The 12,136-nt window shown below is 34.5% G+C and overlaps 1 protein-coding gene across 3 annotated transcripts in view; it reads right to left on the bottom strand.

Annotated features, from left to right (window-relative positions):
* LOC106469800 overlaps positions 1–10,821 on the bottom strand; it is a 17,920-nt gene extending 7,099 nt beyond the window's left edge. The window contains exons 1-2 of one of the 3 annotated variants that reach the window (XM_022399173.1): positions 10,767–10,821; positions 3,304–3,549 (exon numbers count right to left, since the gene is read on the bottom strand). In XM_022399173.1, the coding sequence (XP_022254881.1) occupies positions 3,304–3,511 (208 nt within the window). In that variant the 5' untranslated portion in view covers positions 3,512–3,549; positions 10,767–10,821. Of the gene's footprint in view, positions 1–3,303; positions 3,690–8,240; positions 8,371–10,766 lie in introns of those variants that run through there. The other 2 variants (XM_022399167.1, XM_013930313.2) reach the window with 2 other exon arrangements.
* Between the last annotated feature and the right edge of the window lie 1,315 nt (positions 10,822–12,136).

The following is a 12,136-nucleotide window of genomic DNA, read 5'->3' on the forward strand; positions in this document are numbered from 1 at the left end:
TACTATATTACCAGTTTAATTTACTCCATTATACGTATTTTAAGTATGTTGCGAAGTTTTAATATCCATCTAATATTATTAGGTGTCCGGTTACCATGCGATACCTCAAACTACAAGTTTCAGATTTATATTTATTCAACTTGAATACCATTCGTTGGAAATAAGAAATCGTACAAACTGCCTCACTACAAACAAAGCCTAATACAGTCAACACGTTCAAATCAGACTTTGAAGCTATACATTTTTCAATTTCTAAATACAAATCTATGCTAAGTTATACTATAATGTTTTCTACTCAAAGCTTATTAGACTTTATTTAGCATTACAAGATTTCGTCGACAGAACAAACTCATTTTTTCAACAACGGGGTTCCCCTACCACACTTTGAACACCAGACTCATTCAACTTTATGGTAAAGTCAACAATCTTTTCTCTACCGATTAATAATTGTCCAGAATATCACTACGTTTTGAACTCTGTATAGTCTACACCTTAATTTCACAACTAACTTTTTATGGTAGTTACGAATAAATATAATATGGCGCCACAGTTAGTTTAAACTCTCACTACAGTTAATGCAAATCATGTAATCGTAATAGTTCTTACACAGCGTAGCACTACGTTATTAGTTTAGTTACATTATTTTTGTAACTGTAACAATCACATTTATTATTGTTGTTATTTCTTTGTTTAAGTCTTTATTAATATTACTTTAATAATTCTTGTATTTTATAACAGCTCATGCATTTCGAGTAGTTCTTAGGGTTAACTTTATTTACTACCCGCTCAGTAAATTGACCGTGTATGTAGAGAATAGTTAAACTTTAAAGTCAGATTAATTGTATCAGACTACGTTTAGTAATTTTCTCTCTATTTATTACAATAAGTTATTTAAATTGGAATATTAATATTTTTACTGCTTAATTTATTGCACGACGTTGTAATTCATGTCACTCGTTAATTTTTCTTTCATAATCTTTAGTTTTTTTTTTGTTGTTTTTATTGTTGTTGTACTATCTGTACCGTCCTGCTATCTGGCTATATCAAAAGAGTAATACGTGCCGTAGTAATGTATCTGAGCGTTAAGCTACTATGAAGTTACCATATTGGGCTTTCATTGGTCGCTACACGTAGAGGTTTATACAAAATTTCACTAACACTGGTGTCACGCTATTCAATGAACTAGAAATAGATGATATCTAGTGCATGAAGTAAACATTTATATGCTTTGTAGGTAAGTTATATTATTCTTTCTTTAATGTTTCATTAACACTAGTATTCCAATGTTCAATATATATATATTGTTTTGATTATTTTGTATTGTTAATTTAGTAGTGGAATTTAAAACTAACCTAAATATCCCAAGCTAGCTGAAACTCGTAATATGATCGAAAATCTTGTTAACACTAGAAAGGGTACCCATCTTATGAATCATTGCATTCCAACTATTACAAGTTTTTAATTTATGGCTTTAAATGCTGCTGAATAAGGAAAAAAAAACTGGTTAAATTTTAGAAACAAACAGAAAAATAAAGGAATGAGGAGGTATAAAACCTTAAACATTTCTTAGTTTTGTACCCAAGGTGTTTTATTAACTTTTAAATTGAGTGTGATCAACATCATGAACTTGTTAGATTGAATGTTGCTGTTAATGGGATGAATGAGACAACTGTGTAGCTGAAAAACAAACTTTTAATATGCATACAGCATTGTATATTGCTGTTACTTTAGTACTAACGCATATTTAAAATAAGTTATTATAAAGAAAAATAGGAATTGCATTCATTATAAATACCATACGAGTCTTTGTGTGTGTGCCTAAAACGTGTGATCAAAGCAAGCTACCTGCATAGATCAAAACTAATAAATTAATCTAAGTTAATATATCGCTCTTACTAGAATTGTTCATTTCTCTTTAAAATTATTCACAGAATAAACTATTCCTATATAAAGCATTTGTTAAAAAATACGAAGTCATATTTTATTTAACACAACTATAACGCCGCTAGGGGGTGTATATGTAAGTTGTTCAGGGTGTAAGGTATTTAAATAACACCTGTGGGTGGAAACTAGGCATATTGTCTGACCTCTAATAGTAATAGGTACACTGAAGAGGATAATATTTTTGAGGTCGAAGAGGCACCGGGACAAAAAAAAAATAAAACAAATTTTTTCTTATTACGTTTTTCATCAAATGCAACGCCTGAAAACGTTACCTAATTTGGGCGTTACAGGTCTTAATTTTTCTTACACGGCATTTCTTGTAACTTGTAGGAAATACGCAAAGTTGAAAACAAATGTCTTGTCGCTAATTAACGAGACCGCGCTGATCACCTGAATGTCGAAGTGTTAATCAGGACTCGAGAAATACCCCAATTATACTAGAATATATTAAACTTGAAACGAAGGTTACATATATTAAGTACCATTTTTTTGTAAACAAACATTTCTCTTTATGTGCGCACATATAACAGTTATTCATACTAACGCTATCTACTTGACTGGTTACACACGGGTCAATTGCAGGAAAACCTTTGTGGTACGAGTTTACTTTATTTTGATGTAGTTAACCCAATCACCTGACGTATTAAGGCAGGAAGTGCGAGAGCATTCAACAATGCATTTCTCCTGAGGACGAGTTATTCACGTGCCACGTGGATTTATGATGAACAATCCAGTAATGTGTGTAATAAACTTATTCCGATTTGAGCTATCGCCACCATTGCCTTTAATTTTATATACACGGTTTGTAAAGATATACATTCAACATTTTCGACCACACACGGAATAAGATCGAGAGTTCTTATCACTGAAGACATGCACCCTAATCCTCGCAATCAAAAATACTTCTTGTATTTTACTGAGAGACAGATTCATTGGCTGTGTGCTAAAATGTACGACAATCCGGGTCAACCCGTAAGAGGACATGTTTCGACAGATGGGATATTTTATTACTTACACCACTATTCTTTAATTATAGAATGCTTATTTTACCGTTCCTTATTTGCAAAGATAAAACACTTGGTTATCTAATGCGTATTTTCCCTGAGCAACATTTATTAACTATATATGTGCAATTCACCTATCCATTTGAACCTAACAACAGTTCTATACAAAAACAATACAAAATAAGCAAAGGAATGTTAGCACAAACACTGAAACAGTATTCTAGTAAACTGATTATATGCAAAGTAGTCATTACATCTAGCGAGTTAATAGTGCCATCTCATTTAGTTAAAACGAAATACAATACCTTTTCTCATATTACTAATAGTCTTGTGGGTAAATTACAAAACGTCTTACCTGGGGTAATTTTCTGTAAGTCACTGTCCTGAGCTGACTCGGTCACATCACGTAACGACGATGGCCACTCGACTGAGAACAACACAGACTCAAAGTCCAAAGGTTCGCTGTCAAAACCACAAGGCATACTTGTATTCTCACGGGAGACGAAAGAGTTTAGGCTAGGCGGGTAGTTACTACAAAATGCTGGTAGCACTAAGGTCATCATGCACTTGGTTCATCGACCAACGGTCCTGTCGCATCCACCTGGAAGAAAGAATAAGGTATTTCCACGGCTCAGTATGTTAAAATATTGCCTAACTCAAATATACTTAACTTCGAAGCTTTATGGGGGGAAAAAATCGATAAACCACATTCAGTTTCGCAAGTCACTTCCCTTTCCTCTTCTCTCCTCCAAGTGTCTGACAGTTCAACTACTCGTCAGACAACGACGTGCCAAAGCCAAGCAGCAGTAGCGCCCTCTGTCACGCTGAAGTACTTTACGCACGTGTTGCGGAACTTCGAGATAATTAATTGCTACAGGACTGGTATAATAAACGCTGTCGAGAAGATATACATAAAATAAAGACCACACCGGTTCGTTGGATAACCTAAACTGAAGGTTGCTACCATTAAATCAGATTCAGATTCTGACCCAAATGCTGAGAGCCCACAGCTATAAATCAGTCGGCTCTCAGAAATGATTTTTTTCTGATCGACGACAAAATTAAATCTGTAGTTTTAGTCTAAGAGCTGTATCACTTCCCAATACTCAATTTAATTTAATTCATTTGTTATATCATAGAAAAACACTGTCTGTAACAATATTTCCGGTTTTTATTCTTCAAGTACCTTTATAAACATTGGATTAATTACAAAAATTTGAATAATGCTGGAGAAATGATTATTTGTTTGTTTTCGGATACTTGCGTAAATCTACTTAAATACTGTGCTAACCGCCTCTTATTTAGAAGTGATATACTAGAGGGAAGGCAGGTAGTGAACAGCACCCACCGCCAATTCTTGGGCTACTTTTGTCTCACCAAATAGTGTGGTTGGACCGTCACCTTTATAACGCACCTAACCACCCCACGTTGCGGATGGTGATATTTGTTTTTTCCTGCGGTAACGAGATACGAACAATTGACCCTCGGATCCACAGTCCGGTATGCTAATCAATGAGTCATGGCTGGCCAGAGAGAAATAAATTATTCAGCAGTAGTACTTATTTTTAACTCGTTTCTATAACATTTATACAACCTCACCAGCTTTAAGCACAATTATCGATGTGCCTTCAAAATGGATATCAAATATAGTGTTAAAAAATAATATTAAAAAAGCACGCTTTTACAAAAATAAAATTGATATTTTTGTGTGTTTTATAGAATTTCGTTAACTACATTTAGGAAAAAAATGATCATGCTTGGCTGAAAAACATATTATTTTAAAAATCACAAACAAATAAAGTTCGTGAAAGATAAGTGTGGGCACACTAAAGCCACTCTATTGATCTAATTATTTCAAATGACAATATACTGGTTGAAATTATTACTGAAGTTTCTGTGTTCACCAACCACTAAGCAAAAAATATAAAGTGTGTAAACAACATTGCCAAACAGCATGGAAACAAAGCTATTTTTGGCTCCGTCGTATGCCATCTAGTGGATGTTAGATCAACTAGACAGCTTATGTCCGAAAACAGGATACAGAGAAACACAGTAGCTGCGTTTGGTGAGCTTCGAGTTGTGATATATTATATGTATATATAGGGAAAGACATAGACAACTCTCACAAGAAATTAGGAGAAATTGAATGTCCTTCTACGTTCGAATAAAATTTATGTGTGATACGAGGCTATTAGTACTAGCACGACCTTAATCTGGGCCTTCTCCTAACAAGAATGTCAGAAAGTGGCTTAGCTACTGCGACAACTTTGTGCTCAACGCATGCTGTGAAACTGGCACGTAAATAAACCAGTACCACCCCAGGCGCGTGCCGACCCGATTCAGAAAGGTAGTGTCACAACAGTGTGGGATGAAGGCAAACCGGTTCCTGCTTGAATACGTCCTCTGGCAACGTTAAAAAACAAAAGGGGTACAGAATTGAATATATTTTCTTAGATAATATTTTGAGCTTCCTCTTCTATCAATCTAGTTAGCTATTTAAAAAACACGTCAGCGAAAGCTAATTAATTTTGTTTATGCTATTTATAAACACAAAAACAATTACATTTAGCTTTACAAGATTTATTTGTATTTCATTGGAACTTTTGACCTGTGGTTCCCAACTCTTTGTGGCCCTCGCACCCCTCCCCTAAAAAGTGAGCATTAGTCATTTCCTCTTGGTGACAGTTGGAGGAAAACGGACCTTGTGTAGGCCTCTTCCGCGCACCCCCTGGACTTTCATTTCGCACCCCTGGTTTGGAACCCATGCTTTAGGCAGACTAGACATAGTAGGTATGACAACTTTAATAGACTGCAACTGCCTATTGAAAGAAAATATAGAAGCCGAAACGTCATCTCCCTTACTTTCAATAGGCAGTTGAAGTCAGTTAAGTTATCAAACCTACTATTTGTATTTCAGCCAAACGTGCTGTGTTTTATCCGTTTTAGAAAAAAATAGATAAAAATGTTTGTTTGTAATTAAGCACAAAGCTATACAATGGTCCAATCGGCAATCTGTGTTGTTTCCACCATGGGTATCGAAGCCCAGTTTTTAGAGTTATAAGCATTCAGATCAACTCCTGATCCACTGGGGGAGGGGGGGGGAGAGCAGAAAAGAATAAAGACTTTGGCATTAGTTTGGTTTATAACAGCACCAGCAAATCCAAAATCTTGTAAAATAAACTTCTTCCTAAACTGTTTCGGAAAATGAAAATGTTCGTACTTTTCAAACTGTGCTTGCTGAATAAAATTGTACATACATAATTTCCAAAATGCTTAAAATTAAATTAACCGTATTGAATTTATGTGCTAATTTAGTACACAACACTTACCAGCACAACAAGAACTGGTTGCTTAGTGTAAATTCTACACTGTAGAATAAGAAGGAAGACATAAAAAGCGGCGCATAGCTTCTTGTTTCACATACAGTTCGTATTTACTTTATAATCCACTTTCAATACGTATTTATGTTTTCTTCTGGCACTTTGAACTTCATGTTTATATTAGGTCTAGGTCATGATGATAGTGTTCGAAGTTTTACCTAGTTTAGTGCTCAAGCCAGTAGTAGCTAACGTCGTTTTTATTTACTTTTGAAACAATTGTATACATGTGCATTCAGGCCACTCGAATGGCCTATATTATCCAAGCATGAATCTGGGTCTCTTGCGGGCGAATTACTAACCATGACATATAATGTGGAACTGTAATAACTGAACGGCGAATTGAATGAGCACAATATAGCACTACCTCAGTGACACAAGCGGCTAAAGAGACAATACGATAAAGCATTGCCTTCATGACACATACAACTAAAGAGACAATAAGATACAGCATAGCCTCTATGCCACTTGCAGTTAAAGAGACATTACGATATAGCACAGCTTCTGTGACACATACAGCTAAAGAGACAACACGATACAGCAACCTTTGTGACACATGAAGCTAAAGAGGCAATACGATATAGTACAGCCTCTGTGACACATGCGGCTAAAGAGACAACAAGATATAGCATAGACTCGGTGACACGTGTAGCTAACGAGACAATACGATATAGCACAGCCTTAGTGACACATGCGGCTAAAGAGACAACAAGATATAGCATAGACTCGGTGACACGTGCAGCTAACGAGACAATACGATATAGCACAACCTTAGTGACACATGCGGCTAAAGAGACAATATGATACATCACAGCTTCTGTGACATATACAGCTAAAAAGACAACGCAATAGTCACTACCTCTGGAACACTTATCCAGCACAACATAGTCACAGTCTCTGTGATACATGAACCTAAATAGACGACTGTTTCTCTAGTACATCATTTGAAATTGAAATTTTCAGACATGATTACACATATCTTGAAGATTTTACAAAGCCATGCAATCATAAAACGTTTCGTCGAATGAGACACAACTTGAATATCATTTTATTGGTATTCGTTTTACCTAAATGCAGGTATAACAGCAAACGTTTTCAGTTATTACTTAATTATATGTAATATTCGTAATATGGCTTTAAAGTTGTCGCTTAAGACACAGTAAGGAAAAAATACAAGGCTTCTATTAACTGAAAAGAAAGACCAATTGGAAAACAGCAGTTCGAGGGAACTTAAAATAAGGACCACTTGGAAAACAGCAGTTCGAGGGGACTTAAAATAAGGACCAATTGGGAAACAGCAGTTCGAGGGGACTTTGCAAACAACCTTCTTGAATAGATTATTGCAAAACTACCGGAAACCAATGAGAATAATCGTTTAAAACTTAAAATCACTCATCAGAATTAAAATAGTGTATAATCACAAAAAAATAAAATATTAAGCCTCAAGCAATTCATGGTAAATTAGGAAAGGCAGAGCATAATCGCCCGGACAATAAAACATTGCCAGATTATTTAGAAAATGTAAACAATTCTGAAACAATTACCAAGTATACAACCACTTTACACTGTGCAATAAAAGGCAGAATAGAATCTTGAAAAAGAATGCAAAGCTCATTTTGCTCAATGGTTTCAGATTGCTACGGGACATTATGTCATTAGATATTGCTATAGTGCAGCTAATTTATAATTCAATAGAACAGTTATGTTATACAAAACGCAATCTTGTATTTTAATATAAACACTGTGCATGAAAAGATACCAAAAATGTTATAATATAAGACAATGTATAAACACTTTATAAAAGTTACTTGAATTTGTAAGAAATGCTAGTGAATAAGATACTTGCCAATGATCGCACTACAAGATGTGTATGCTTAATCCCCTGCCAACTATATCGATAATCTAAAGAACTTACCTGTGGTTTGTTGAACTGTGGATTACGCTTCAGATAATGTATAAAATGTAATTTGATGTACAGTGGTAGTTCACGACTGGTCCCTAAACCATATTATCAGCTGACTGAGTATCCACACAGATGTAGGATATACTCTCAGTTCTTCCTTTTCTTGTTGACTGAACGCTGTGCCCATGCGCGTTTCCCTGACCTTCTTTTGTCAGCATGATATAAGTGACTGCTGTTGATACCCTTACACCAAATGTACACGTGTGCGTGAATACACACGTACGCATAGGATAACTGGTACTACAGTGAGCGTTACAACGTCCAATATGGAATGATAATGTTGTAACTCATTTGTTTCAAGTAAAACCCCAAATCAGTTTGAGGTTATAGTTAGCTACTGCTGTTGAAACAGAGAATGCTTTCTTTGACATATTGGGCTTAGCTATAACCACTTATTTTCTTGCAGGTTATAATTTTTCTTCTGTTATATTCTTCTTCTTTTTAAACTGCTCCTTAAAGGTGTGCCAGGGGCTAACGTTTGATTTAACTTGTATATTTGTCTGTTTTCGCCCTGTATGTCAATTCAGTAGTTCTCTGCACCTTCTGAAATTTGTCTGTTTGTAAAGCAAACCACATTAGACTATTTGCTATGTCCACCGCAGGGAATTGAACTACGGATTTTAGCGTTATAAGTCCGTAAATTTACCGCTGTCCCACCGGAGACCTTCTTTAATCGATCATATTTTGGTAGAACTTAATCAGATTTTTTCAAGATCAAATATTCCTGTTTTTTTTTCTTTCACGTGTGATCCTGTTTTTTTTTTCTGCTGTATTTCCAAAAAATACATCATGGAAAAAAAGTAGATATAGATCTACTCGGAAAGTGAACTCACGCTGCATATATATATATGTGTATGTGTGCATATATTTGGTATATTTGTAAAGACAGATCTTTAGTCTAACATGATGATATGCAAATTAAAATGAGGCAATAGTAAAAATATTTTCGAGGTGATTGTAGTAGAATTTGAAATTAGTTCGAACTCATCAAATACTTTTATACCAGGTAGTCTTTAAGTGATAACAATTAAAACTAATTTCCGTTAGTAAGCGCGCAATTACTGCAGTAACATTTATTTTTAGAGAAACGATAACCGGACTGAACTTAAAGTATACACTATTTCCGGCCCACAACGTGACCAGGATGAAAGTCTATAGTATCAGGCAGGCGGCAGCACTGCCTATGTAGGAATGGCTGGGATTGTTCATAGAAATGGTATTTTAAATATCTCTTCAATAGGTTATAAGAACTTTACAATACTATACAGTGTGTTATTTTATAACAATATCTATGTAATGACTGAGTCACAAGTTCTGGGAATGTCTGTAAATATCATAACAAAAAGTTTGAATTTCTTGTTCTCCTTTCTGCTGCTTCTTTTTTATTACATGATAATTCAAAAACCAAAACAATGATGTCAACCAATTTCACTGAGGTGGCATAGATTCAAATGGAGTATCCGCGTTTATAAGTGTTATTAATAACTAGTTGTAATGAAAAATCATAATTCTAGTGTAAACGACGTTATCATTACCCCTCGAAGTCAGCTTTTTTACAGACATTTGTTGTTCCTTTATAAAGCTTAAGTACAGGGTGAAACATGACTTACCAACCAATAATAGATATAAATATTACATTTGTAACCTCATTGTATTTAGAACTTGGTTATAAATTCAACCTCCCTATGTCTATTAAAACACTGCATTAAAAAACAAGCAAACAAGTAAAAAACAAACTTATCAAAAAAAGGAAGTAAATGTAGGGATGGCTAATATCAATCCTTCAAAAACAATACAAACAAGACAAGTAGGAATGACATTTGCATCAGCCCTACATGATAGCAAAGCCAAGAATTAACATATCTAGCAATATATATAACTATTCAATCACAATTGAGTTGAATTTATCATATTTTTGTGTGTTAACATTTTACTACAATGTGTGCCTGTGCTATTATGTAGGGATGATGCAAATGCCATCCCTGCTATCTTGTTTGCACTCTTTTTGAAGGATTGATATTAGCCATCCCTACATTTACTTCCTTTTTTAAAAGTTGTTTTCTTTACTTGTTTACTTAACACGGTATGGACGAAGATAAATACAACACACAAAGCTTACAGGTCTCGAATCATGTATGCGTTCTTCAAATCGTTATAACTAAGTAAGAATATATATAACAGAATATATAAAATCGGTCTTGAGATTTAATTAATTTATGTGCACTTAATATTTAAAAAACAACAACTTAAATTAAAAGAAGCTGTATTTGGAAAATTTAAGTTTATAAGTTTATAATTTTTTTTCTATATCAAAACTACGCAGACTTTTTCCCTATTATAAACCTGTTGTTGTTGTTTTTTTCGTTGAAACGCTAGATCCATTCGTCTTTTCGTGTTTTTTAATATAATCTAAATATTGATATCTAAATCAGATAATATAAGCTTCGCTGTAAAGACTAAAACAGCAAAATAACTTACTGGCATATTCACGTTAGAAATCTACAAACGACGATTCAAGTCCACCTAACGGATTCCGTGTAGCAACAGGCTCTAAAAGTAATTCATCTTTTGTTACAGCTGACAACAATTGTCACTAATTTTTGAATGTCAGACACATAAACGATACTCTTTCCCAACTAAAAACCTGTTATAAAATATGACGAAAAGAATTGACTAGCAATTTTACAATGAAGTTATAAATATGGAGTGCTTCCTATAACCACCAACACGCTTCTTTGATCAATATGCACACTCAATGAGAGTACTGAAGAATTCCACGTTACACACAATAGGCGCCTTGGTCTCTTGTGTGTGATTAATTCACTCTGATCGCGTGGCACGCTCTATAACTAGTGTATGCTCCACGCTGCTTTTCATGATGGTGGAAGATCAATCAACACACAAGCACAAGTCTCTGCTCAGCAAGCGACAGAGTAATACCAAAGTTTTCGAGGTCCATTTGACTGATTAAAAGATATTAGACTTTTCAACCTAATTATTAAAGCGTACTCAGGAAAAGCAGTTCACAAAAAATGAAATAAACTTAATGAATTGGTATTATATCTAGAGTAATTAGGAATACAGTATTTGCATTGAAATATCATGAAAATATCCTAAAAGGCCTTATTTTGATAGAAAAAATATAGACTTTATAACACAGTTGCGATATACTGATGTTAATCTCATATTAATTAACATCTACAAATTCCTGCTTCGTCAGTTTTTATTCTCATTGACTAAATAGGAAAACTTACGTAAACCACTTTATAAAAAGAAAACGTTTCTACTGAATGGATAATACAACTTCTTTTCTTCTTATTCAAAGAAGACCTTGGCATATTTTGTTTCTTTCGGAAATTCGCGTAAAGCTACACATGGGCTATCTACGCATTGCCGCCTCTAAATTTGAACTGATACTTAGAAGAAACGAAAATAGTCAACAGCACCCACGGGCAACTCTTGGGTTACTCTTATATTCGATCGAATAGTGAATTTTGACCGTCACTCTTATAACACACCCACAGTGCGGAGTGCGTTTTTGCGGCAACCCAGCTCGTATCGGAATTGTACATTCGGAAAATGTAAGGTACTACAAAATACAGGCGACATTTAGTCACAGTTAAAAGTGAAATGTTGCATAAACTAATAAGGTCAGAAAAACACGTAGGTTCAAGAAGTTCTAATATAAAACGATAGGGTTTTATCGTTTTTTGTTGCTTAAACGAATACTTTTAAAGTTTTAGGGTCCATTAATGTGCAACAGTTTTGTTTAATTCATAATTTAAGGATATGATATTTTATGCCAAAAAGTCTAATATTTCCTTCTTTATATAGGCTCTCACACGTGC

Source organism: Limulus polyphemus, unplaced genomic scaffold (assembly GCF_000517525.1).
Source record: "Limulus polyphemus unplaced genomic scaffold, Limulus_polyphemus-2.1.2 Scaffold99, whole genome shotgun sequence".
NCBI lineage: Eukaryota > Metazoa > Arthropoda > Merostomata > Xiphosura > Limulidae > Limulus > Limulus polyphemus.